The following is a 27,881-nucleotide window of genomic DNA, read 5'->3' on the forward strand; positions in this document are numbered from 1 at the left end:
TGGGACGTTGCCCAGTTGTCATCACGTTGGGAGCCGGGATGATCTTGGCAGACAATTCGTAGGCAATAGCCCTTGGCTTGCAGCTCGGTTGCTGTAGGACCAGGGCTGGGCTTGAGCTTGGTTTGCTCCAAAGGAAGTTCGTGAGGGTATTGAGAGGGACCAGAGCCTTGCTGGAAAGCCCTGTGCCATGGAGAACCTGACCCTGCGCTGCAGCTCCGAAGTATCCCCACGTGAATATAACTAATGGGTGTGTTGGCAGTATGTATCGGGACATCTCGGGTCATTGCAGGCGTGCCCTCATGTGGAATCAGATCCTCATTTATGGTTAGTGCTGGAGATGCTTATCAGAGTAAAATTACTTGATTCTTTTTCTTTAAAGAGACAGCACATTGACTAAAAAAGCCCACACATAACTGTAATCTTTTCTATAGATCCATCACCTAATGAAGGGAAGCAAGTGCATTGAAACAACCCGGCAGTGGATATTCTTCCTCAAGCCTGGTGTCACTCCCAACCCAACTGCTACCCTAAAAAAGGAAACCCAGCTTCAGGGATGGCACTCGCAGGTCTACGGGATGGCACTCGCAGGTCTACAGGGTGACTGCCTGGCACTGGATGCTACTTTAGGACCCCTCCTTAGTGCTCGTATGGGCAAATGAGATGAAAGCCATGTAGTGGGTTTTTTCTCTGGTAGGGTTAGTTTTCCCTTTGATCAGCTCCTGAACTGGTCACAGCTTCTGCCACCACCACAGCTGGTGGCAGAAGCATCACGCTGGGAGGCAGGGTGAGGATGGAGGAGCCGCTATATGCACCCGTGGGGACTCTGTCTCTTCCGCACATCTGCAGAGCATGGGGAGGAGCAATGGGGTTAAAAGCTTCACCACTCCTAGACTGTGGTGGCCTCAGGGCGTTGTGCCCGGACCACAGGTAGGGCAGAGACTAACGCAATTCAGTCATTGTGGTTACGCCTGGAGGGGAGCAGCCCTGGGCTTGGGTGCAAACCCTAATACGACTCTGGCAGGCAGAGCATGAGATGAGGGATTAATGTCTGTCCACCTGCCAAAACAGAGAGGCAGAAGGTGTTGAGGGTGTGTTTTTTTTTTTTTCCCAAGTCAGGCTCTCTACTGGTATCTGCAGCTTAGTGATCTGCAGATGACTACTGGTCCTCTGATGTCAGCCTGTCCCCCTCTGCAAGCTGAGACCCAGGCGGTAAGCTAAATTGGAAGGGGCAGGGATGTGCCGGGCACGAGGAGGAATATGGATGCTGTGGTACTGCTGAGCCTTAAAACAGGAATGCTTCCTCGCTGGAGCTTGTTCAGCAGCACAGGAGCTCTGTGTTTCATGCTACGTTTGCTCCAACGTGGGCGATGCTCCGCTTTGGGTTGGGATGAAGCAACTCTTCATCTGCAGCGCAAACCTCTGCTATGGGAGCTTTGGGGTGACATCTGATGAGTTCAAAACACCATCTTCCTCAAACTAGTCAACTTAAAAATTTGCTCAGGTTTGCCCCAGACTCATCCTTGACCTTTTGGGAAGCTGCGTGGTTTCCAAAGGGCGTATGCAGGAGCTGACCAAGGCTTCATGGTGAAAGGGAGCCTTGGAAAACGCAAACAAGGGAGGCTGCTGTTCTGCTTAGACAGGAGGAAGCCTAATTATGTGTAGGTTTATCATATCTTGTTCCTCAGCCTTATTGCATTAGCAGGCCTGAAGACCAGTGCTTGATCACTTATAATACGTGTTGCTACACGAGCCATCTATCCGCAACGTGCGCGGGGCTGTGCGGAGCTGCCCTGGGAAGCCGGTACGTTTGCTCCCAAATCTGGTTTAAAAAAAAAAAAGACTAAAAAACCCAAACTGTCCCATGGTCAAAAATCCTGGGTGGCTCCTGGATTTATTTAAGAAGGGATCAGGATTTGTGCCTGCCTGTTAAGGTATAGGGCCGAGTGTCAAAGGCAGGGCAGCTCTGCGGGGAGAGGAGGGTTGTCCTTGTAGAAAAACACACCGAGCCCAGGGGTTTTTTGCCAAAAACCCCGCACCGGTTTCTGCATTGTGGGGGCTGTGATTTCTCACATCGGTAAGGCTGTCACACATAACTCCTAGAATAACAAGGCAGATTTTTTTTTTCCTCCCTCGCCAAGGCTCTGTCTGGGGAGAAGAAAAATGCGGGTGGCAAATTTAATCCTCGTGTTGGCATCCGCGGGTGTCTGGATATTTATATGGCTCTGGCCGCAGCAGTGTGCTTGCTCAGGGTTACCAGCTGTCCGAGAGGGTTATAATGAAGATTAACTCTGCAAAAGCCATTTAAAATTTAATAATTACATAAAATACTTATGCTGGCCGTTCCCTTCAAAACCAAAGGAAGAACAAGTCCACTCTGCAGGTCCCCAACGCCAGCGCAGGGAGACGCACAGGGAGAGCATCCCATGGTGGTGGGCAAGAGCTCGCGTGGGTCCCACGAGGGTTGGACCAAAGGTGCTGTTATATGGGTGACTTCCACGTAGCATGTGGTGGGAAGGGAGGTCTTCCCTCATGCTGACCCTCAAATTCCCGTGTCTGAAACATGTTCATAACTGCATGTGGCCGATCACAGACCTTCCTCGACTGCCTGGTTTGGTTGAGTTATTTTCCAGAGAGTGTGTGGGAAGTGTTTGTCAGGAGTCCCTTTCCTGCCCTGCAAGATTTTAGGGTTTTTTTTTTTTTTAAAAAAAACCCAACAACAAACATGACCATTTAGTGGTTTGTTGCCCAAACAGCACTTGCTGAGGATGTGAGTCACTGTCTCCCGGGGGGGTCTGCTACCAGCACTGTCCTCCATGGGAAAACTAGCAAATCGCTAACAAGTCTTCAGAAGTGTGTCCTTGCCTCCTGTCCAGACAAAGCCTCTTGTTAGAATCACGGAAAGGTTTGGGTTGGAAGGGGTCTTCAAAGATAATCCTGTCCAGCCCCCATGCCATAGGCAGGGATATCTTCCACTAGACCGGGTTGCTCAAAGCCCCGTCCAACCTGATCTTGAACACTTCCAATGATGGGGCATCCACAACTTCTCTGGGCAACCTGTTCCAGTGCCTCATCACCCTCAGGGTGAAGAATTTCTTCTTTATATCCAATCTAAACCTATCCTCTTTCAATTTAAAACTGTTGCCCCTTGTCCTGTCACTACAGGCCCTTGGAAAAAGTCTCTCTCCGTCTTTCTTATCAGCCCCTTTAATATATTGAAAGGCTGCAATAAGGTCTCACTGGAGCCTTCTCCTCTCCAGGCTGAACAAGCCCAACTCTCTCATCCTTTCCTCATAGGAGAGGTGCTCCAGCTCTCTGACCATCTTCGTGGTCCTCCTCTGGACCCGCTCCAACAGGTCCATGTCCTTCTTATGTTGAGGGCCCCAGAGCTGGACACAGTACTCCAGGTGGGGTCTCGGGAGAGTGGAGTAGAGGGGGAGAATCACCTCCCTCAACCTTCTGGTCACACTTCTTTTGATGCAGCCCAGGATACAATTGACTTTCTGAGCTGCAAGCGCATATCGCTGGGTCGCGTCCAGCATTTCATCCACCAGTACCCCCAAGTCCTTCTCCACAGGGCTGCTCTCAATCCCTTCATCCCCTAGTCTGTATTGATACTGGCGATTGCCCCGACCCAGGCGCAGGACCTTGTGCATCTTCCAAACCTCCTCATTTAGGACCTGAAATATATTGGGGGGGGGGAGGAATTGAGTTTCCAATAATGTCCCCTTTTTGGCAGAGGTTGGTGAAATTTTCACATTTTGGAAAAGTATTTGCGTCGGGGATTTGGGATTTGTAAGCCCTGGTTTGGCCGAGCCGTGATGTCTTGTCAGCTGGAGTTTGGATGTGCCGCATCCTGGCGTGCAAGCGATGCTCAGAGGTAAAAATAGGCTGCTGTGGCTGCGTTCCGCCTGAGTCAGGAGGATATCTGGAGGAGGGAGGTGGGCTGAGCTCAGGAACAGAGCTGGGTTTGCAGTGATTCGGAGCTTTTATCTGAGCATAGGGGAGGGTTGGGCTCCATCACCGCCGTTCTCCTGTCTGACTTGCGTGTGCCCTTGGGCTGTGCTCTCCACCCATGATGCTTCATCCTCGAGGTCTGTGCACATGTCGAAATCCAGCCAGCCTGTCACGCTCAGGATTTGTCTCTGCGTGTGGTGTACAAATGAATATCGCACGTCTCTGGGATACCTGTGTCAGTAGGTAGGTGGTGGAAGCTCCAGGTGCTCCACCTCAGATTGGTACTGGGATGGTGGAGGTCAGTTCCCTGTTCAGTGTCGTGGGTGGACTGGTGGGACCTGTCCCCGGTGATGAAGGGTTGGAGCGTGGAGTCTCCTGAAATCCAGCCTTTCTGAAGATGCATGAAGCTGGCTCTGGAACCCTGGGCAGATGAGCTGTTCACTAGATGAGACTGTGTGTGCCACAGGTCCTGGAGGATCTCCTGAGCTTTGCTTCCTAGCTATAGACGACAGCCTATAAGACTTAAACTGATGTCATGTTAATCCTTTTCTCTGTGCTATGTCTCTTCATTATTAGTAGGATGGGAGGGCTCTGTAGACGTGAGCATGAGATTTCCCCTTAAAGACACCAGCTTCTCAACGAGCACTCTTCTGAAAAGTACCAAATGACGTTTGGCTTGAGCTCCGAAAATGAAAATAATGACAGCTTTTTGTTTGTGAGAGGGTGGGGAGAGGAAGGAACCGAAGCTCCTCTGTGGCTAGGCTGCGGTTAGACTTCACCGTATCTGCTGCCAGGTGCTTGGGTGTAGCCTTCTGGCAGGGTAGCTCTTCCACTCCTCTTGGGTTTGCTTGAAGATGTGAAAAAGTAATGGCAGAGAAGAGAAATGGTCTCTTGCAGGTATTGTACGTAAGCGTGCCAGCACTGCTGCTCATGACCCCACACCGCGCTGGCTCCTTGCCCTGCTTGAGGCCAAACCATCGCTGAAGATCTGGGTTTGTGTCCAACCTGTAAATAGCAGGGCTACAGGAGACAAGTGAGGATTGTCCAGAGCGAGCTTAAGAGAGTCATTAAAGCTCAACCAAGTTTCATGCACTTGTGTGATGACCACCTTCATGACATTCACGAGTGGAAGGAGTGACTGCTCTGTCTACTCCAAACTGTGTACCGTAGTGACATGGGAGACATCCAAAGGAGTTGGAAACGGGTGGGAAAAGTCTTGAACCAGATTCAAAATAAGCAAATGGAAGTCACTGAAAGAAACTGAAATGGTGTTTATGGGGAAAATTAGGACAGAGGTGAGCAGTGTGCTTGGAGGCAAGAGATCTGTCTGTAGACCTGCTCTGCCTCTCCAGGAAGGTCATCCCTTCAGCTCAGCATCTTTGTAGATGAGCTGGACAGGTATTCAGCAGTGCTGTCCGCTTGTGCTGTGCTGCAGGTGTCTGTCCGTCTCTGGACTTGTCTCCATTTGTCTCAGTTTGCTCTGGCTGTAGACGTGCCTGGTTGCACCCATGTTCCCATCCACCCTCGGGCATTTGCCTGTGCACAACATGTTGGCCTTGTCCTGGCTTGAAGGGGAGTTCTTCATTGCTCCGGGGTTATCACCGCCTTAAAATATTAGGTGGTTGCATGGAGGAGCCCATCACAACATTTACAGAATTGCAATGTTTAGATAATGGCAATTGAAATGCCACCTGCCCAGGTACCCAAGACACATATGGGTGTCCTGGATCCCAGGGCGTTGCTGGGGTCTGGAGGGCTTTGAGCATCATCTCCAGCCTCGGCGTGCAGATGAGTGCGCTGGGAGATGGTCCACGTGGTTTGGTGGGTGGGGAGGACCCAGGACCTAAGGTGGAGCTGGGGTGTTTTTGCTCCATGCACCCTGGTGGGCACCTTCCCATCCCGACGGGATGCTCCGGCACTGTTCGTGCTCTGCAGAGTAACTTGTAGGGCTTCTGGAAATATGGAAATAGTAGGACTGTAAGCTTATTATAAGCATTAACATTTTATTTTAGTTTTGAACAAGTGAATTAAGTTACTGTAAATGGCTTGAGCAGTAATACTTGGCAGCGTGCAGCCGCAACTTGTCATGTAATGGTTTTAATCTTATTTTTCAAGAACAGAGGGAGCAATGGTTTTCTAACTGACTGGAGCCAAATCTGCGCTCACGTCTGTGTCTCTTCCATATCTCTCTGGGGTTTTGTTTGCACAATATTGTAGTGGATGTAGCGAACATATGGGGCTTAAATTCATTTAATAGTTGCAAGAAAATGAGTTTAAGGTTCTTATAGTATTAAGGTAGACATTTCCAAATTTGTTTTTAATGGAACATTTGTTCTCCAAAGATTATTACGCGCCATTAAGTCCCCTGCTGCCTGGTGCATTCTCGTGCCCTGGGATATTATTGCCAAGGGATATAAACATGTTTATGGGGCCACTTTATTGAACGGTGAGATTAAATACACTAAACGTGAAAATGTCAGTAGGAGCACGAGTGCTTTGTCACAAATCTTGTGCGAGAACACGAGGGTGTAAATGTGCCACCGCGTAAAACTGGCGCAAATCAAGTTGCGACCAGCTGAAAACTAAATACTGGGATTTATTAGCATTAAATACATAGATGGGAGCAGGTAGTATATGGGTTTTTCCTTTCCCGGGAGGACTGGATGAGCCACGCAGGGGTCCTAAACAGCAAATTAGGTTTTGATGCTTCTGTATGACTGACGCATGGGGGAGTGGGTGTGCACAAAGCTCCCACCCAGCGGTAACGCTTCGTCTCATTGCAGGGCAGCACTCTTTGGGGGGACCTGGCTCTTCTCATTTTATATATAAAATGGGCAGTATTTTATTTTTAGATATATAAATATAAAAATGGGCAGCATTGTCTATATACCTATATATGAATCAACCCAGAAAAAAAAAAAAAAGCCCTGAATATGAGGGTAGAAAAAGCTCTGAGATAATGACTTACGCACTGAGATATATTTATATATATAATGGGCAGTATGAGACCTGCTTGTCCCTCTTTGCGTTGCTGTCGTTACCTTGGTGCACAAGCCTTGCAGAGCTTTTTCTACCCTAAAAGTCAGGGATTTTTTTTTTTCCTGGGGTGAGTGATAAAATTAAGCGTTGGCTGCATGAACCTATTATTATTTTTTTTCCTGGGGTGAGTGATAAAATTAAGCGTTGGCTGCATGAACCTAGCGTTTTACTGGTTTTATGCCAAAACTAGTTGAATTTGCTGGTTTAAAGGATCTGACTCCAAACCTGAGTTGGCTTTTGGGCTTCTTACCGACGCGGGTGCGTGATACGCGAAGGCGCAGGGCTTGGCTGCTGGCGTGACCCGGGCTGCGCGTCCTTCCTGCGCGGGACCGACGGCCAGCCTGGATGGATAGAAGGGCATCGAGGGAGAGGAATTTGTCTTCGTCTGAGTAACGGGAGGAGTTAACAAGACCAGGCTTAATTCCTGCTACTGTGTTGAAATGTGATGGCTGATAGCATATATTTATGTGCCTCGGATAATTAGCCCCATCATAAATCTCAACAGCATATTCGCAGCCTTTTCTTGTTCCTTAACGCTGGGGAAAATTTTCTTTGTCTTGGGCTTATTTTGAATAATGAAGGCGGCTTCTCCCCCCACCCTGAACCTTTCCATAGTTAAAACCAAGCCCTGTGGTTGGTTTGCTTTTTGGGGGGCTGCATCCCCCGTGCTGGGCTGAGCTTTTATGCTAGGAGAAACCCTGACCCACGCATCTCCATGGGAGATAGAACGTGCACATACATCGCCGTAAATCAGCTGGGGAGGGAGGTTTGGTGGTTACGGTGGGAGGAGGGTAGGGATATGCAAAATACGGTTTGTACTTTGGCGTTTCTGCTGTAGAGGAGGTCAAACAGCGGCTGCGGATGCTCTGAGCACCGTGGGGTCATGGCTATGTTATCTAGCTCGGAAGTGAAAACTGAAGACTAGATATAGCAGGTCTTGATAAGCTTGCTTTAATGGTGAAAAGGGTTTGGGTCAAAAACATCTATGTGAGGCTGTATAGGTCATATATATATATATACACACACACATATATATGTATGTTTTTGTATATATATGTTTGTATATAAGCATATATATACACATAAAAAATATCTATATCGCATATAGAGATATATAAAAATATCTATATCGTATATATCTGTGTATATATATACACACATATATATGTAAGAAAAAGATATAAATATCATTCAGGCTGTATTGTTTTTATATATATGAAAAGAGATATCAATATAGCTATATAAGGCTGTATAGTTTTTATATATTTTTTTTTTTACATATATAGGTATGTATTTATTTGGCTATATCAGGGCTGCGACCTGAAGATGCAGCTGGGATGTCTGGTCTAAATTGTGTTAGAAATTGTTAAATTTTAGGCCAGCAGGACAGACCCTGGCAATGATATTCCTCTGTAAGCAGCTATTTTTGCTGACACAGCTGTTGTGCCCACGGAGGGATGGAGAAATAGTCCCTGTAGCGATGGAGGTGTGCTGGCTCGCGAGGAAACCCGAGGGGTGGTTACCTCTCCGGAAAACGTGAGTTTCTCTCTGCGGCTCACCTATGCCGACCCTTTCTGTGATAGTTTAAAACAAGGTGGTGGTTGGCTTGATTAAAGAAGGTTAATTAGCTATTATGGAAGAGGTGTGGCTTTATTTGTAGGTTTAACTCCTGACCTCTTAGTAGACGCAAGGATGAGTGTGCTTTTCCGTTGCTCCCAAAGCTAAAGGAAGGAAACCCTCACCGTCTTGAACCAACATGTCTCAAGGGCTTTTCTGGGGGAACCTCCACCTTTTTGCTCTTCTGATCCCACTCCAGATCTTCCATTCACCCAACGCTCACTTGGTGCAGGGTCTCCTATCCCATAACCGAGTCATCCCACCAGTCTGCATTGGAAACGGCTCTAAATGTGACTGTAGCTGCTGCAGATGCTCTGTTATGGAAATACTCATCTTTATAGAGATGCTTTGGTGACTCACCTCTTAATCCACCCTCCTCCTGTTCAAAGCGGTAGCTGCGATGAGGGCGTACGGGTGAGCATGTTGCCACCTCCCCTGCTCCTGCGGCTGTGCGGTGGCTGAGTACTGAGGCTTTTCCAAAAATAAGAGCACGGGAAACTTTATGGTTATATTAACGTGGTTAATTTTAGAGTACGTGTGCCTCAATTGGAGCAACCACTAGGTCTGTCACCCCTTATATAGCAGGCGTTGAGCACGTTACGGGTGCTGCTTGCCTGCAGAGCTCCTTGCAGCCTGCAGTCATGAAAGGTCTGAATAATAATAAAAATCTCCAAACAAAAAAACAACCAAAGAAAAGCAAAGCGTGGCTATTTGGGGGTTGGGAGGAGCTTTGCTAAAGCTTCGATCTGCAACGCCGGGAGGCTGCGGAGACCCCCATGCCTTACCCGTAGCTCTTCTGCCCCACAGGCATCGACATCCTGAAGCTGGTGGCAGCCCAGGTGGGGAGCCAGTGGAAGGACATCTACCAGTTCCTGTGCAACGCCAGCGAGCGGGAGGTGGCGGCTTTTTCCAACGGCTACGCGGCCGACCACGAGCGCGCCTACGCCGCCTTGCAGCACTGGACCATCCGCGGGCCCGAGGCCAGCCTGGCCCAGCTCATCAGCGCCCTCCGCCAGCACCGCCGCAACGACGTGGTGGAGAAGATCCGAGGCCTGATGGAGGACACCACGCCGGTAACGACGGGCTGGGCTTCGCGCGCTCTTGTCTGATACGGTGCACGTCTTGCCTGGCTGTGGCGAGCATGTGGGTGCATGGAACCCAGCTGCAGCCTCGAGCTTAGCTAATGGCCAAATGGTTGGGCTCCATCTCCTCTCGGAGCTCCTCAGGGGCTTATATTTAAGCCTTATACTGCTTTTGAGCAAAGCTTTGCCAAATTTTGCTCAAAACCTTGTCAAAGTTTTGACAAGCTCTTGAGTCCTGCATATGTCTTCGGAGGTCACCAGGAGAACTTGGTATTTGCGCCCTTGTGTTGGGGAGGCAGAGGAAAAATCATCCCCCTTTCAACTTGCTCTTAAATGCTTTACTAAATCCCCCAGATTTTGTGAGAAGGGCCAAGCATCCTTGAGCTCTAAATGTTGTTGTAGAGCAGTGAGTTTCTTCCTCCAAGATTGTGACTGGTAGCGTGGGATTTCATGCGTGCTGTCTTCCAGAGTTGTTGCCCTCCTGCGGCAGCTCTGGCCTTAAAACAAGCTGCCCTGTATTTTGGGAGAAGAAAGAAATTGCTGCAGAATATCCTGCAGCAGGGTCTCGGCCGGGTGTAAGTCTTCAGAAAGTGCCTCGGTGACCTTTACAGTTTGTTTTAAAACAGTGTGTTGTGTTCCCCAGCATCCAGCAGCACCTGGAGCCTGGTGGTCCCCTGCAGCTTACACTTATTTTCCTAGAAATTGGTAAAATTGGGTTGCTGATCTTTTGAGCAGATGGCTCAGGTGGGTCCACATGAGAAATGGGGCTTGTTTCGGCAAAGGGGGTGTTTTTTAACAAATTCACCCAAGCTGGCACATCATCCTCCTCCATGCATCTGATTGGGCTTTTTTGGATGAGCATCCCTCATGATCAACCTTAGGTGTTGGCCATTCCCCTGCCCTGAAGGTGCTGTAGCGATGCGTGGGATGTCAAAGCTTGAAAGCACCCCAGGGTGCGGATTCGGCACGGCAGCACACTGCGTTTCGGCAAGGTATTACCTGCCGTAACCTGTCTGCCTCCTCTCCCTGAATTGGCTCCCGCACTGTGGATGCGGGCGGTGGGAAAAAAAAAAAAAAACCCAAACAACAGAAAATAATAAAAAGAGCTTTTCCTGCTCTGGAGGGGGAGTGCAAGTGTATACATCCTCCCTACGGCTAACAGCATGATGCCCTTGGGGCCACCCAAGCCAGCCACGAGCATCCCATGCGTGCTGGCGTGTCCTAGAAGATGAGCCCAGGAGGGATGCGCGGATAGCTGTGCTGTCCGTGATGCATTTGGCCCTGCTCGGTATCTCTGGGTGCAAAAGGGGGTTTCCCCATCTCTCCCCATGGTCCTGTGTCCTAAGAAAGCACCGACACCCCCAACTCACAAGTAAAAATTGTGTTGTTGAATGACGTAGCTCTCGGACAGCAAATTGGTACCCTAAACGCAGCCAGCCTCCCTTCACCATCCCATCCGACCCGCTATCATGTCCTTGTCCCTAATCCTTTATCTGGCTTCAGCCTGTGAAACCTGTGGCGGCAAAGCCGCTCTCTCCTGTAGTGCCCCATTCCCTCGGCAGCCTTTTGGGCTCCAAAATCCAAATGTTTACAACCCCCAGTAGGAACAGGGGAATTAATGGGAGTCTCTGGAGCGTGATGGTACGTGGCAGGAACGTTTTCCTTCAGGTAGGGAGCAGCTCCGCTGAAGGCTTGCTGGCTTTTTTAGCTGCAGATTATGCCGGTTTTGCATCGCGCTGAATGAATTTAGGTTAAAACGAGATTAGCCCTCTGAATCGCTTTGCTCGGGTTTTTCTGCAGCTGATCCAGAAAACGCGGCGAGCGCAGCAGCTGTGGGAAGGTTTTTTGGGGTGCGTTTGACTCGCAGGGCTCCTGTTAAAGGCTGGCCCCGGCCACGAGCCCTTCTCAGCCTTGAGGTTTGCAAAACCTCTCCCTTTGCAGGCAGGCTGGCCGGGCAGCGCGGGCGAGCCCGGGCACTGTTGAGCGAGCACAGGCACACCCCAAATTAGTGGTGCTGACAACAACAAAAATAGAGGGAGGAGGGGAGAAAGGGAGAGGTTTTTCACTGCTGTCCCAGCAAATTGCAATTCTCTATTTTGGGGTTAAAAGCAGAAAAGTTCAGTGCAATGCAGGCACTGGGTAGTGGGGTTTTTTGGGGTGGATAGCAGCATTTTGCGGATACCAAGGGGTGTCTGTGCTCGCCCAGGCTGGCCTGGGGCGTTGCTGGCACGGCTGGCCGCGTTGGCTACCCTAAGTGTCCTACCGTGAGCAATGCTTTAAGCTCTTATCTTTTTATTTATGGCTCCGCTGGCCTCGGCTGAAATATTTCAGGGATTTTATGGAGGGGAAGCAAACAGCCTTGCTCAGGGCATTCAGCAGCGCAGCCACGGCAAAGCTTAAAAAAAAATAATAAATCAATAAGGGAGATGTTGAAAATGGAGAGGGGGAGGCTGCAGCCCCGAGCCCAACGAGATTTAGGTCCGCGGCTGATTGCATGCCGTGGATAATCCCGTGAATCAGCAAATATGTCAGGGCTGGGTCTGGTGTGAGGTTAAGCCATGGGTTTTTGGGGGGTGCCAGAGGAGAAGAGGATGTGAAAGCAGCCCCGTGTCTGGGCATGCAGCTGTGGCAGCGCCTTTTGGCTCCTTTTCTTCCTCTTTTGCAGGTCAAAACCCTGGGGGGGGGGAGTCAAGACCCTGGAGCAGCGTTGCCCAAATCCAGTCCCTGACAGCTCCTGCCCATCCCCTTCGTTTCCTCTTTGGGTCCAGCCCAGTTCTGCTTTGCCTAGTAATTATCAATTAGCTTTGTGCCGTGTTAACCTCGCGTGGCGGTGGAGCGAGGGTGAAGCTGTTGGATGGATATCCCAGCCGGGGGCTGGGAGATGCCCAGGCAGGCAGGAAAAAAACCAAAATTGCATGCAATTTTTCCTTCTGGACTTGCATCAGGTTTTATTTGAGGCACAAAGCTCTATGGATAAAGTGGCCAGAGCTCTGGGGAAGGGGTAGGGCTGGTTGGGTTTTGCTGGAGTGGACATCTCTGTTTTCCTCCAGGTTTGCTCTAAACCAGGAGTCAATTTTCAGCAAACCGAGGTTGGGTTTGATCCAGACTGGAGAATGTGCAATAAACAAAAATTTAGTAATTTATAAAGTAATACAAATATAAATAATACAAACAAAAATGTAAACTTTATAGTAGTTGCAGTTATATTTGAGGTTTCCCTGCTGTGGTAGCCACATCTCCTTGGGTCTGTGTATTTGCAGGATAATGGGCTTGGGGGCATAAGATGAAATTAGAAGATGGTGGTGTCATAATAACCCAAACTCGGTACTGACTTACTCAGCCTGTAATTGAGTTTGGAAACTCTTCTTCATGGCTTCGTCAACTCTTCATGATGGTTGGAGTTGGAAAAGTGGGTGGGCAAATCCATAGAAAGGAAAAGCCACCAGGAGCTCTCGTGGAGAGACACCATCTCCTGCTTGGAGAAGGACTTGGCCCAAAAAGGCCAGGGCCAGCGGCGAGGAGCTGCTTTCTCCATGGATGGCTGCGTTTTGGTCTTGGCGTCTAAACCTGGCATTGCCCATCCTGGGTCGCGGTGAGGTTTGCCTTGAGTAGCTCATCTCCAGGGCTGCCCTGTGGTGAGGGACACCGGCTCCACCACAGCAGTGGTGGCCAAACGCTTCTGAAACATGGCCAATGAGGTGAAGGACATGGAGAAGACATTTGGCCTTTCCCACCTCACCCCAGGGTGCTGAGCACCCTCGTGCCCTTCCCATCCTGGCAAAGTGGTTGCCTCCTGCTCTGCAGCACCCGCGCACCATCACGGCATGTCTCTGCCACCTTGGCAAGACCTCGTGGCTTGGCCAACAGTGTTTTGCCTTCCAAGATCTGGTCTGCCCTGAAGGTGGACTTCCAAACACCACCTGCGCTGTGAAGCTGTTCATCTGGGCAGATCCTCCCTGCACCTACGGGGACCGCAGAGAGAGCATCCCCCCCCCGACACCACCCTGCATCTGCAGCATCGCCCGTGCGGGGCTGCCGCCCAGCCCAGTCCACCCTGCTTCGTGTGCCAGGGTTTCTCCTCCCGCATACCCTACGGCGGCGTAACAGACCTGGGAATAGGGCTGGTGTCAGCTGGGTGTCATCTTTTGGCAGGGAATCCGGGAAACGGCTGCCTCAGTGCTAAATTTATCCCCCCACATCTCGGGAGGGTGCACAGCCACCCTCTGTGGCAGCAAACCTGCCGCCGGCTTTTATTACTGCCTGGTTGGTGCAGGAGGAATTACAGGGAAGCATTGCCCAAGGGAGGGGGTTTTTAATGCCTACAACTGCTCCTTCTTAACATGAGCACAGCAGCTGCAGTTTCTGTTTGTCCGAGTTGAGTTTTTATTGCGGTACAGTAAAATGAAGGCAGAAAATGGGACCAACCAGTTCAAGCAGAGCTGTGGAGAGCAGCTGTGAAAAGAAAACAAAGCCAAGCTTATGTCGTCTTCTGCACCCATCCCCTTCTGTCCCCTTTTCTTCCTTTTGGGAAGGACCTTCAGACACCCTGAGCTGCTTAGAGCATCCTCCCAGATGCATTGGGATCCAAGAGGATGTCTTGAGCCGCATCCTAAAGGGCTGCGAGTACGCAGGAGCTTTTAGGATTTTTTTTTTTTTTTTGGCATTGCAAACCTCTTACTGCAGTGCTCAAAAAAAAAAAAAAAAGAAAAAGAAAAAATTGGCAGAGCGCTCCGGTACGACTGACCGGTCGCGGGAGGCTGCTGATGCATCAAAGCTGCCGCAGCGCCTTCGGTTTTCACGCTGAACCGTGCATCTCACAGTCTCCCATGTGTCTGTCTGTGCAGGTGCAAATGCAGCCTCAGTGGCAAGCGCAGGACCCCTGCAACGACGACGGAAAGGTGAGACGTGTGGTGGCTCTGGAAGGGCAAAAGGGTGGCAGAGGGGTTTTTTCCAGTCAGAGCTCGGTTTCACTCAAGCACCTCCGGTCTTCAAAACAGGAACGGCCAAGGTGGTTTCAAGCAAATGAGTCACGGGCTATGAATAGTGTCTTTTTGCACCTATTCCACAGGCTTCACCTCGCAGCAACCTTTTGCTTTCCCCGGCCTTTGAAAACCCTCATTCCCACTCGCTTTCTTCCCGTGGTTTAAATATTAACACGCATCCAAGCATCCTGTTTGCTTTGCCTCAAGCTCGCAGCCGTTCAGCTATTTGGAAAGCTTTGGGCTCCCGGGACACCTACAGTCAAATAACCTTGGGTGACTTTTTTTTTTTTCCTAGCGTGCTTTAGCAGCTGTTTAATTAAACTCCAAATGACTCGCACACTTCTGGGAAGGGTTTTTCCCCTCTGCTGGGAAGGCAGAGCCGGGGCAGCTGGCTGTTCCCTGCCTTCCCCGTCATTCCTTCTTGGCTGTCAGACCCCTTTTTGGAAATGAGGAGGTGGGTTTGTGGCTGGATATTAAATAGATGAGTTGCACGAGGAAAAACTAACCCCTAAAGCCTGTTTGTTATTTTTATAAAGGGGAAATCGGAGTGTGTTGCAATTTGGAAAGTGGCCAGCCGCTCTTCTGGTCCTTCCCTTGCTTTTCCCCTGTTAATGGCAATAGGCTGATTCTTGTTGATGAGCTGTACTGGAAAGGGAGTTTCAGAGGAGAAGGCAGATTCTTTTAATTAAAAATTAAAGCTGACTTTTATTTTTAATACGCCTATTGCGTAACGTGCTGAGCTAGAACAAATCCTCCCCTGTTTATTTTCAATAAGAGGGGGGAAAAAAACCCCTTTTATTCTACCAGGAACAGGCTTCAATGTTAATTTAATGTGAATTAATGGGCGCCTCAGCAGACATGTGATTTGTGGGTGGCGAATTCCTCGATACAGATGAGGAATGCGCAGGCACATCCATGCCGGTGCGGAGGTGGCTCAGCAGCACCCTTTCCCACAGCCTTTAAGCCAAATTTTGCATTTTAATCCCTGGGTAGTAGGCAAAAGCATGTTGGCAGGAATAGCCTGGTCTTCCCTCTGCGTGCGGAGAAAGCAGGGTTGTGAAATGCTGTTGGGAGAGTGGCTTGGACGTGGATGGGGCTTGCAGTTCTCCTCTGTGGCAGGTCGAGCAGGGATGCAGGGTTGGGGAAGAAGTTAAATATTAGATGTCCTTAAAGCAACCTGCTTGGGGGGACCTGGTGACCTGCAGAGGTGCCTGAGCTGCCAGCCAGGGATGTGGGGACACTGCCTGAGCCTCTCATCCCTGTGGGGAATGGAAACCAGAAAAGCTCTGCTTGAGGTTTGCACCCTGAGGGGATGCTGAGAGGCAGAGGAGGGTAGACAATGTTGGCTGCTGCCGTGCAGGTAGGAAGGAGATGCAAGAAGGAAGATGCAGAGCATGGTCAAGTTAGGAAGCGGGTTCATGCTGGCACCCAAATAGTCGCGCCTCCCAGCGCGGCGTGTCCCAGCAGTGCTTGCTGCTCTTCGGGACCGTGGAGCCCAACGCTTGCCCTTGGCTTGCATCAGGGTAGCAAAAACCAAAGGCGCTGGGGTGATGCTGGGGTCAACGCCAGCCCCTGCTTGTCCTTCCTGGCCCTGGACTCAGGTGGGATGGATTTTGCCATCACACGTTAATGGGGTGCTCATGGGAGCAGGAGCAAGATGGGGCAAACAAATTATTAACTTGAAATATTACCAGTGTAGCTGCTCACAGGAGCGTGCTGCAGTGGAGATTCCCAAGGGGTGTCGCAGCTCTCGCCCTGCAGCCTCGGCACCGGTTGCAGGTGTGGAGCCGGGCTATGCCTTGCTTTTAGGAAATGATAGCTGTGGAGCGGGTTTGGGGGGTGGGGGGGCGTGCAGGGGCTTAGCTGCTTGGGTATCATCACCCTTAGCCCCCAAGAGTGGTACTTCAGGCTTTAATAACCTGAGAGTGAGAAGAAAAACGACGTTAAAATGGCTCTGCTGTGGTTGCATGCGCCATCCAGACGCTGCGGTTGCTCCTACCAAGAACGCAGGTTGCATTACTCCTCCTGCCTGTTGAGCGCTGGCGTGCCAAATGCCAGCCTGATGTCTTCCCCTCACCTCCGGGGCCCGTTCTGCGTCAGCAGGTCCCCTGGGAGGAGGAGGTCACCCCAACGCAGGGACCGCTCACCGAGGATGGGCTGGGGCGTGTTGAAAACCGCTGCGAGTCCCCATCGGGATGGTTTTGAGCACGAGCCCGTGGCGTGGCATCCCCTCCAAGTTGACTTGCCCTCTCTTTCCTCCCCCCAAGCTGGACGCTGACAGACTGGCGCTGCCGGTGAGCCCCAGCCCGCTCAGCCCCACGCCCAGCCCCAAGCCCCCCGAGGCGGCCGTCCTCACCGTGGAGCCCTCTCCTTCGGAGAAGAAATGCTTCTTCGTCGATGAAGCGGAGCCCCTCCTGCGCTGCGACTCAACCTCCAGCGGCTCCTCCGCGCTCAGCCGGACAGGCTCTTTTATTACCAAAGGTACCAAAATCAGCCTGGGGGAGAGCGGGAGGACCGAAGGGATGCCACAGCATGTCCCCTGCAGTCAGCACACGTGGCAGAGCTGCCCAACATGATACTGTTAAAGTAAATAAGTGGGAAAACTGGCCCTCCAGGATACGTTTATCACCTCCTCATTCCAGACCAAAATATCCTGTTAGCAAAGATGATACAGATTTGAGAGGGGAAAACACCTTTAAAGGCTTTTAACTCTTCGAAGTGCTGCCAGAGAAGTTGTAGCATCCCTGGATATTTGGGGGGTTTTCTCCTGGCTTTCGGCTGTTGGGTTGGCCTGTGCGTTATTCTGTGAGATGAAACCAGAAAAATTGTAATTTTGAGATTGAATTATTATTTTTTTTTCACCCTTGGTCCTGCTTGCTGCGGCGTGTAACTTGAGATGTAAATCACTCTTAGTCACCCCCCCCTTTTTTTTAGGGGGTTTAATTTACTGCGCTTAACTTGCTGCATTTAATCTTCTTTAACTTCTGATGAAGGTGAAACACTGAGCTCAATCAATCTACCGAATTTATACTTGGGTATGGAAATGAAGCTGACCCAACGAAAACAACTCGAAAGAGCAGAATTCAGCTTTTTTGGCTCCCCTCCTGCCTTCACTTTTCTGTATTGGCCATTCAGCATTTATAAATGCTGTGTTTGTGCTAGCGGGATCCTGGATTAGGTGCCTCAGCAGCACTGGTTTCTCCATCTTCTCCCCTCCCCATCGCTCATCACCCTCCACCTTTTCCCTCGGTTCTCCTTGTGGTGTGTCCCTCTCCAGAGGTGGCACCAGGGGATGGAGCGAGGTCTCCAAGGAGAACAAGCCCTGGTTAGCGGAGGTTTTTTGAGGGGTTTCTTGACCACCCTCTCCTTTCCTCCTGCAGAAAAGAAGGACACCGTCCTGCGCCAGGTGCGCTTGGACCCTTGTGACCTGCAGCCCATCTTCGACGACATGCTGCACATCCTCAACCCCGAGGAGCTCCACGTGATAGAGGAGATACCACAGGCTGAAGACAAGCTGGACAGGCTATTTGAGATCGCCGGAGTCAAGAGCCAGGAAGCCAGCCAGACCCTCCTGGACTCTGTCTATAGCCACCTTCCCGACTTACTGTAGGCACTGGGTCACTACGCACTCTCCGAATATCTGCTAGAGCTAGCTTGGCACTCGTTAAGACGACTGACAATATGCAGGCAGGTTTTGTTGTAGAATATATGGCCAGTATTTTCGTTGAGGTGTCCTTGGTTTCTGGAGGGGGGGGCAGTTTGCCAGCGTTGCACCCCTCCACCTTAACTCTATCGCTCAGTCCAAGTCCTTGCACCCTCTGTGCCCTTCCTTGAGCATCTCTTCTCCTTGTTCTCATTCCAATCAGATCAGTCGATGCACTTTAAAAAAAAAAAAAAAAAAAGCAGTTAACGAACTAAAAGACCACAAGTCTGGTGTAATTTAACACATCAAATCGGGGATTGCTCTGTAACCCACTTCTTCTGTCAAAGCTGTCGCTCGGAGTGACCGTCTCCCACCACCTTCCTTCGCCTCGGAGCGGTAAATAGCAAAAACACGCAAAAAAAAAAACCCCAATCATTGCTGGTTACCGTCTCTTAATGCAGCTAAGCTTCCCACCCGAGCTGACTTTTTTTTAATGTACTATTGTATAGCTCATATCCATTGCTGAGATTTTAGTAGCACGGTTATTTATTGTATGGTTTTCACCTGGACAATGCATCGTGCTCCTGTAAGCTAAAGCAGAAGCGCTTTAACCGCAAAGAAAAGGGTCGGTCCCGCCAATTTTCAAGGCGATGAAAAGGTCCTTTGCCTTCAGTCGAATGTAAGGAGTTACCTTGCCTTGCCGCTTGCGGGAGCGGCGAGGCTCCGAAGGGAGCCGGTGCTGGACGTGGGGAGGCGAAGGTGGCCGCCGGTGGTCCTGCTCTCCTCGTGGTGTAAGACTTAAACCAAGCTATGCTTTTACACTCGTGTCTCTTGTTTTTTATACAGACGTGGCTGATAAGGTCTCCAGAGACCTTACCTGGTCTTAATAGTCTCTTCAAATCACACTTCACTTTTTATTAAAAGAAAAGAGGTTGGGGGGTGGGGGAAAAAAGCTGCATCGTAAAAAGTCTGTCTGATTATATTTGCAACTATTACGCTCCCATAACGAACAGTCTGTACTACGCTGAATTTGAAGAAATCGTGCTATGAGGGTGGCGTGTGCTGCCCCGTGGGAAGGAGTGGGAGTGGGGGAAGAGGGGAATGAATTGAAAAATTGCCTTCCAGTGTACTAATTTATTAATAAATACTAGGTGTTTGTTACTTGACATGAATCTGCGTTAACCTCCTTAACACCTGCCTCTGCTCAAGGATACCTGGGTTGGAGCAGGGGGTGCTGAGGGTGCCCGTGGAGGGGTGAAGAGGGAGATTTTGGGCTGTGGGAGTGGTGAGGGCGTTGTCTGCTTTAGCTTCGGGGCCAAAATGTGATGGCTTTCTGTTGCCAACGCTGCCCTGAGTGCCCACGGTCACTGCCGGAGCTCTCTGCAGCCGGAGGGCAGGACCCCGCACTGAGCCGGGGTGGGGGACGCGTGTTAATTCCCATAGCGGTGAGCGGATCAGATGGCTAATGGGGCTTCCAGGGTTGGTTTTTGCAAGCTCCCAAAGGCTTTGCAGGCGTTTTGGGGTGGCTGAAGTATTAATTTTCCAGGATGCAGCTGCTGTGCTGAGTCATTCCTGAGCGAAGGTCTTGCAGTCACAGCGTTTCTCTTGCCCTGTTACTTTACCAATGTCCTTAAAATCTCCGCTTCCAAATAACTCATCCCTTGTTATTCTGTCTACAAATGGAAACCTTAATGGGACAAATGCTTCTGGTTTATAGTACTGTCATTTTGTATGCTTAGCTCCGGAGTGTTTTCCTTCTGGCTGGCGTTGAAGTTTGCTGTTACAGGACTATACATAGGTACAGGATTAAAACTTTTCAACACATGGACAGATGAAATACAGTGTGAAATAGCAAGAGCCTTTGTTGGGAGCGCTGAGGTGAGGTTTTCCCTCGCTGGCAATGAAGCATTGAGCTCTTCGTGGCTGCAACATGTCTTCAAGGCATCACGAAGAAATAGTGAGCATGGCTCATGCACCGGGCATACACGGGGTTGCTAAAAGCAGTATTTTGAGGTGGAGCCCAGTACCACCCTGTTGGCAAGTGGGTTTTTTTTATCTCCTTGTTGGGAGCGGTGGTGGTTGCTGTCCATCTGCCTGGGCAAGAATTGGCAAGGGGAGGGAAGGCGTGCGATCGTGGGCTCAATCAATAGGTTAAGGCAAGCGTAGACCGCCGGCTTTAAATTATCCTTAGCAGGTTCCCGGAGTGAGTCCGGGTGGGAAATTGGGGATTTGACCTTTTCTGATGGTCCAGGTGCTCCCAGCTAAACCCATGGGTTGTAAGCACCAGAGTCATCCTGCCACCTTCCCAGGACACCGCTGGCCCCGTCCCGCAACTCTGCTTTCCGTCCTGGCGGCCGCCTGCATTTTCTGATGGGTTTGAACCTAAAGCAAAAAAAAAAAAGGGTCCCGGAAAGCAGATTTAGCGGCCAGCTGAAGAAACACCATGAAGCAGCCATATCATGGAGGTGCCTTGGCCAGGAGGCACCGAGGAGGCACGAGGAAGCTGTAAACGTGGGCACAGGCAGGTCCCCAGGGTGTTGGGATGCATTTAACTCATCTCGGTGGCAGGTCACGGGACAGGCCAAGATTTGGGCAATCCTTGGCTCCATCTGTGCTGTGTACGCTTCCAGCATCACTCCCTCCTTTGCTTGCATCTGGATGTTGGTCTTGTCCCTGGCTCCATCATTTCCTATTTCCAAGCTGTGGCCTCTAAGCATCCCTTTGCTCTATGCATATGTATGTGTGTGCAATATAGTTATTTATTATATATATTTAATACATACAAATATTATACATTGATACATACTACTTAAATATTTTTCTATGTTACATGTTATTTATATAGTTCTATATTTAAAAATTATTATTATGTATTTATATGTGTATAACATACATAAAATATTTTTTTATATATATATATCTGGGGGTGTGCAGGGGAAATGTCTGAGAGCAGCTGAGCCACACATATAGGCAGAGTATTTCCTGGCAGTGTGGGAGGTGTGAGGAGCCGCAAGCCCAGCGCTCCCACCCTTCCTCTGAGCCAGCTCTCTTAAGCCTTAAGAAAATAAACGAGGCATCGATGGGTTTGTGACCTGGAGGCATAACTCAACACCAGGGAGAGACCGTCCTTGTCCTCGTACGTGGCTTTATTGGAAGCAGCGAGGGCAATGCACAAACCTCGCGCGCCGCAACACCGGTTGCGTGCGACTCAAACGGGTGAAGTTTTTGGCTAAATGGGTTTAGCAAGGCAAAGCTGTGAATACAAAGACCTTGATAAATATATGCATAAAAATGCATTTTGTATTTTATGCAAAACATGCATTAAAATGTACTCTCAGGTCCGCATCGTAGGTGAGAGGTGCAGGTTTGAGGTGTGCGGCTTGGCTTTGCCCCTTGCCTGGCCTTGCTCGCTCAGTCGTCATGTTTGGTCCTTGCACGCTGTCCTCCACCCAGGGACAGCCAGGAGGGGGGCAGATTTGGGTGCTGGGGTGGCAGTCCTGGATGGCAGAGCCTGTGAAGCCAGAGGGGACAGAAAGCAAGACGGGAGCGCAGCCGTGCTCCCCCGCTCTGCCTGCTGTGGGCATCGTGCACGGGGGCAGAGACCGACATTTCTGGTGTAGCTCACACAAACACCAGCCGCTGCAGTCCTGCTTGCTGCGGGCTTGGACGCGAGGCGTGAAAATTGCACCTCCCACCAAGGTCGCAGTGTTTGCTGGGATAAAACCTTCCGGAGATGCCTCCAGCGTGGTCTGGCATCCTCAGGACTGGATTGCTCTGCTGTTCCGGGCTCTTTTAATGCCTCCAGTGCAAATGAAGTTTGGGATTATTTTTTTTTATTCTCTTTCCTTTTTTTTCTATGAATTGCAGCCGCTCCCTGCAGAAGAACAAGGTATCTGGTGCACTTTCCTCCTACCCCAGCCCAATTGGAATTTATCCTAATGGGGAACTCATTGTAACCCATCCGGTGTGGCTGCTGGCATTCCAGCTTGGAAAAGCACCCCAGGGTCTTGCGAGAGGTTCTTCAGCCCAAGGATGCCCTGCGGGCTCAGCGTGGGATGTGGGGGTTATTCGGGGGGTCTGTGCCCGTCCCCAGGGCTGCGGGGCCGAGCCGTGCAGTGCACAGGGACTGCTTACACAGAAATCCTCCTCTGGCATCGCTTGGCCCTGAGCTTTAAGTTGCGAAGGCTTTGCGGTTGGGTTTTCTTCTCTTGGACTTCGCTCCTGTGAGTACCGTGAGAGGGAAGTTTCTAGGGCAACTGGTAGGAAATGGGAAGATGGAGGAGAAATAAGAGGAGCCATCATTTATGTATTGTAGTACATGCCTAATGGTGGCACCCCCTGACGTGTTCATCAAACCAGCCTTGAGGATACAGCTGCTTCTTCACCATGTGAGCATTTATGAGGTTCACGGTTTCCTTCCTACTGCTGTAATTTAATTTTCCCTTCCAGCTTCTTCCCTCCCTTTCTCAAGGATTTTCTTAACCAATATAATTCAGAAAAAGTGAAAAAAAACCAAACCCAAATTAAACCTGAAGCATCTGAATAATGTTGGATCAGCTGTTGATGAAGATGCTGGCCAGCAGCTCAGGCAGGGACTCTGGGGTTTCCTAAACTTGCACCAACCTTTCTGTGGATTTAGGTGCTGTTACAGCCGGGCAAGGTTCTCGTCTCTGTTCTTTAGGTACCTAAAATGCTCTTGGAGTAGCTGGCTCTGAAGTCACTGAAGCAATGGTAGACATGTTCCTTTCTCTGCTTCTCAGATTTGCTTTGGCTGCATGACTAACCTGTAATAGTGATCTAATTCAAAATCAGAAGCTAGTCTTTCCTCTGATATTTTTGGGGAGGAAAAACATTGATAAGTTTGTAAAATGTTGCAAACCTGCAAGTTTTATTTTTTCTTTTTAATTCTTTAAAATTTCTTTTAAATTTTTCTTTATTCCTTTTTTTGTTTTTTTTCCTTCTTATTTTCTTGATGCTAAAGAAGGAAATCTCTTGCTTAGGGCATGACTGAAACCTTGCTAACCCCCACATAAACTCACGGTGGGTGATTTACAGCCACAAATGCACAAATTACGGCACTTTCCCTTTGGGTTTTTCTTCCCCCGATGCTCGTGAGTCCCTAACCGGGGGACCTCACCCTGGGAATGGCTGGGAAAGGTGTGGAGGTGGAGAAGAGCCGTAGGATTGACCCTTTTTAGTCCTAATGTTGGGAATAAGTTGCCCTGCACAGGCAGGAGCTCCTCGATCAGCGGCAGCAGGTCTTGGTGGGGAGCTGAGCCAGGCAGGGCTCCTGCCCAAATTTTTGTATAAAAAGTGGTTAGTGGGTTAGAGTGGTTAGACCACAGGGGAGGATGGGGGAGATGTACGTTTAGGTCCTCCTTAGCCCAAGGAGGGTGACTCAATAATGTCCAGGCCAGGCATCATCTTGTTTTCTTCTGGCAATCTTCTACCCTTGCAGGTCCATGGATCCAGCTTCAGAGCTAGGAGGGGAAAATGCCCTTTTTATTGTTGGAAATGTTGTCATTCCGTGGCTCACCTCATCCCTAACCTCAAAACACCTTATGTCCAAGATGAAAGACTTTGGTTTTGCTGTAAAAACCAAGCATGCTGTCTTGTTTTCTTCTTCGTCTTGTTCTTCCTCTTCAATAGCAGGTTTGGAGGGGGTTGAGGTTGTCCATCAGGAGTCTGGGATCTTTATTAATCTGTATGGAGGCCTTAAGTTGAAACAAAAGAGGTCCCAGGTGGGTATAAGGAGAAACATTTCCACCCTGAAGACAACAGAGCAGGTCAAGTGGAGAAGTTGTGACCAGATAAAGTCCCGAGCAACCTGGTCTGACTCCAGAACTGGCCCTGCTTGAGCAGGAGGTTGGGCTGGAGACCCCTGAGGTCCTTTCCAATCCCAGATATTTATGGTCCTGTAAGTTACAGTGCAAAGTAATGAAGCTTTTTTTTAAAAAAAAAAAAAATTATTATTTAAAATTGTTTGGCTCTTTAATATCACTTGAGGCAGCAGAAAGTATTTGCACCTGCATCAAACACAGCTTTTTCTGGATTCCTACTTACCTACCAGGTTGGACATCAGCAGTGAGCTTGTGTTTCTTTCAAAGGGCTTCACTGTGTGACAGACTTTTATCCAGAGTACTCTGCTAAATATCAGGAACATATTTTGCTGGGCTCCCAATAGTGCAAAAGGTGCAACCCAAACCTAGTAGCTGCCTTGGGCTTTCCTCAACATGCATCTGGAGTACCGTGTCCAGTTCTGGGTTCCCCAGTTGAAGAAGGACAGGGAACTGCTGGAGAGGGTATAGCAAAGGGCTACGAAGGTGATTAGGGGACTGGAACATCTTTCTTATGAGGAAAGGCTGAGGGACTTGGGTCTTTTTAGTCTGGAGAAGAGAAGACTGAGGGGGGATCTTACCAATGCTTATAAATACTTCAGGGGTGGGTGCCAGGAGGATGGGGCCAGTCTTTTTTCAGTGGTGCCCAGTGACAGGATGAGAGGTTACGGGCACAAACTTGGTCATAGGAAGTTCCATCTAAACATGAGGAGGAACTTGTTTACTTTGAGGGTGGCAGAGCACTGGAACAGGCTGCCCAGAGAGGCTGTGGAGTCTCCTTCTCTGGAGATATTGAAAACTCGCCTGGACGCATTCCTGTGTAACCTGCTCTAGGTGACCCTGCTCTGGTGGGGGGTTGGACTAGATGATCTCCAGAGGTCCCTTCCAACCCCTGTCATTCTGTGATTCTGTGGATCCTCTGGGAAGCAAAATGGCTGTACACCTTGGGCGGAGCACTGGCATGTGAGATTTGTGCCCGGCAAAATAAAAGCAATTTCCAATTAAGCAGTTAATGGGATTTAGAAGAAGATGAGCAGCTATATCTGAGAGTGGTGTTTCTGGAAGGCATTTTCTGAAGCGGTAGTTTCACAACACAGTGACTTGGATCTCAAAACCAGCTGTAGGACCTCCTGCTCCTGGGTGTACCACTCCACCTCTGTGGCGTGGTTCACCTCCATGGTGCCAGGACAAGATGTGTGGATCCCCTGGGGCAATCTGGACTAGTCCACGGAGCCTCAGGAGGAATAAGAAGTGGTGGTGAAGCTGGTGTAAAACCATAAATCAGCCCCATCTCTGAGGTCAAAGTATAGTGAACCAGTGGAAATAGCCAGAAGAATAACTCCATAGGATCTCTGAATGTTCCAAAGGTTTACTCGTACTTTAGGATCATTGGATAATTTAGAACCATAAAATAAACTTAAGCTGGGAGGGACTTCTTAAAATCATCTTGCCCAGCCCCCTTTTCAATGCAGGGACAGCTTCAAAATTGAACCTATTCTCAGACTGAGATCAGGTTGCTCAGGGCTGTGCGCAGTTGAGTTTTGAGCATCTCCAGCGATGGAGACCTCACATCTTCTCTGGGCAACCATCCACAGAAAAGACAGAATTTTCCATTTCCCCCCCATTTTTGCTATGAGAGAACCAGGTGTATGTATCACAGCACATGAAACAGTCTCAGGGAAGGGTTCCCTGCATGAAACTCAGTGTCGTTGGAGTGGTCTTGGGCACAGCCTGGGCTTCCTAGCGATTCCCAGGCATGGTGCTGGAGCTCTCTCTGGCCACAGACCACTCCAGACGGCAGCCTGAATGTGGCCACCCCATTTAGGATGACTAAGAGGGTCAAATGGTGTGGCCGTGGCCAGACCGTGCCAGCCAGCCTTCTTTTGGACCCCATGGAGCACCTTTCTGCCATCTCACACAGGCTGTTAGACGTGGTGATACTCAGTACACACACACTGAAGGTTTCCTCTGCCTCCCTTCCCACCTCTCCGCCCTTCTCCCAGCTAAAGGGCTCAGCCTTCCCTCTTGCAGCAGTTCTCAATTCCATCGCACCTTTGGCTGAGCCAGTTTCACTCACTGAAACTGCAGATCACTGCCTGCTTTCTTGCTGGCTTGGTTGGGAGCAGAGGGACCTGGGGGGACGAGGGGGGACCTGCCTGTTTTGGCAGCTGTGGGTATTTCTGGCAGCTCACGGTTGTTGCACGTACCCCAAGCCCTTGAGCTTTGCGGGGCTCAGTGGAGCCAGGCCAACGCACCCTGGTATCTCTGTGATCCCACCACCCCATCTCTGCTCCGAGCCCCGCAGGGACCCCTTGGCTGCAGCACCAGCTTCACCCGTCTGCTCCCTTCCCACTATGGAGGAGATGAACTCCTCTTTAATTTCATTGGAAGGGAATGAGTTACTCTGCAAGCATCCTAGTCTCAAAATACATTTCTGGGCACCGAAGCTTTTGCCAGTACCCGTCAGGCTCAGCAGAAAAGCGGGACTGCGGGCAGGACATTCATCTGCCTGACTTTGTTTCTGGCAGCTCAGATCTTTCCAGGCTAATACTTGGCAAGGATTAGATTGATTAAATCATTGATCTTCCAGGGTGCTTCAAGGCGCTGGTAAGTGCTTTTCATGGTAACCGCTTCTTCTCTTTCACTGATTATATTAATTTATTACAAGAATAACTAGTTGTCTTACAGCTCTCCCAGTGAGCGGAGGCTGGCAGCGTTATTGTCATTTTACAGGTGGGGAAACTGAAGGATGGAGACCAAACCTCTGTCAGCAAACTGATCAGAAAAAAAATGAGTGTGAAATTCAGAGGAAAGTGTCACCCCATCAGACCCCATGCCAGCCTCCCTCGAGGAGCATACGCAGAAGGTTTGGGGTTTGTAGTGCTGAGCCCCAGCTAAGAGGGGGGGTTGGAGGCAGTGTTCCCAAACCATGCTTTCCATTAATTGATTTACCCATTAAACTAGTTTTCGAGCTGAAAATAAAACCATGTCCGTGCTGGCTCCCGTGTTAGACTGTCTGCCTTCCTCTTGCCCCATGTCACGAAGTGCAGCTTGGGAATCACAGAATCACAGAATCACAGAATCATTAAGGTTGGAAAAGACCTGTAAGATCATCAAGTCCAACCATCAACCCAACACCACCATGCCCACTAAAGGAAGGAATGTCCAGCTCTGGAGCTGAGCCAACGGTCCTCCATCCTCTGTCCCTCTTTCCCCCAGAGAAAACCACTCGCTCCTGCCTTTTGCCCCAACCTGTCCAGTCTCCCCGTAGTAGAAATGCTCCTTGTCTCTGCCCCACGCAAGGGCTCGGCATGGTGGTGATGATGCCTGTACGGCTGTCAGTGGGAGAAAGACCCGAAATCAGTGAGTGGAGCTCTTGGCTTTGCAAGCGAAGTGGTTCCATGTGGCTGGCAGATTCACACCTGGAAATCACAGCTGGCCATGAGCGACAAAAACCTTATCATTTTTTGGGTGGTGGGAGAGGAAGGAAGGGAATTGAAGCTTTTGAAATACAACACAGCAAATAAAACATTTCACACGTTTTTATCTCCTTTTCTTTCATTCCCAAGGTCCTCCCTGCCCCATCTGGCCATCATTTCTGCAGCGGGAGGATGGAGGAGCAGGGACTAGCAGCAATGGGAAGAGGATGGACTGGTGCGATGCCAGCCTCCAGGATGGGGGGGCACCTCCAAATCCCCCTGTGGGAAGGGAGCACCCACCCGCCATC

At 49.9% G+C, this 27,881-nt stretch overlaps 1 protein-coding gene across 3 annotated transcripts in view; it reads left to right on the plus strand.

Annotated features, from left to right (window-relative positions):
* Nucleotides 1–19,395, plus strand: part of TNFRSF21 (TNF receptor superfamily member 21) — a 33,075-nt gene extending 13,680 nt beyond the window's left edge. For all 3 annotated transcript variants that reach the window (XM_059833136.1, XM_059833146.1, XM_059833139.1), the window contains exons 4-7: nucleotides 9,418–9,683; nucleotides 14,537–14,590; nucleotides 16,942–17,155; nucleotides 18,055–19,395. In XM_059833136.1, coding sequence (XP_059689119.1) covers nucleotides 9,418–9,683; nucleotides 14,537–14,590; nucleotides 16,942–17,155; nucleotides 18,055–18,284 — 764 coding nt within the window. In that variant the 3' untranslated portion in view covers nucleotides 18,285–19,395. The remainder of the gene's footprint in view (nucleotides 1–9,417; nucleotides 9,684–14,536; nucleotides 14,591–16,941; nucleotides 17,156–18,054) is intronic.
* The last annotated feature ends 8,486 nt before the right edge of the window (nucleotides 19,396–27,881 follow it).

Source organism: Gavia stellata, chromosome 2 (assembly GCF_030936135.1).
Source record: "Gavia stellata isolate bGavSte3 chromosome 2, bGavSte3.hap2, whole genome shotgun sequence".
Classification (NCBI taxonomy): domain Eukaryota; kingdom Metazoa; phylum Chordata; class Aves; order Gaviiformes; family Gaviidae; genus Gavia; species Gavia stellata.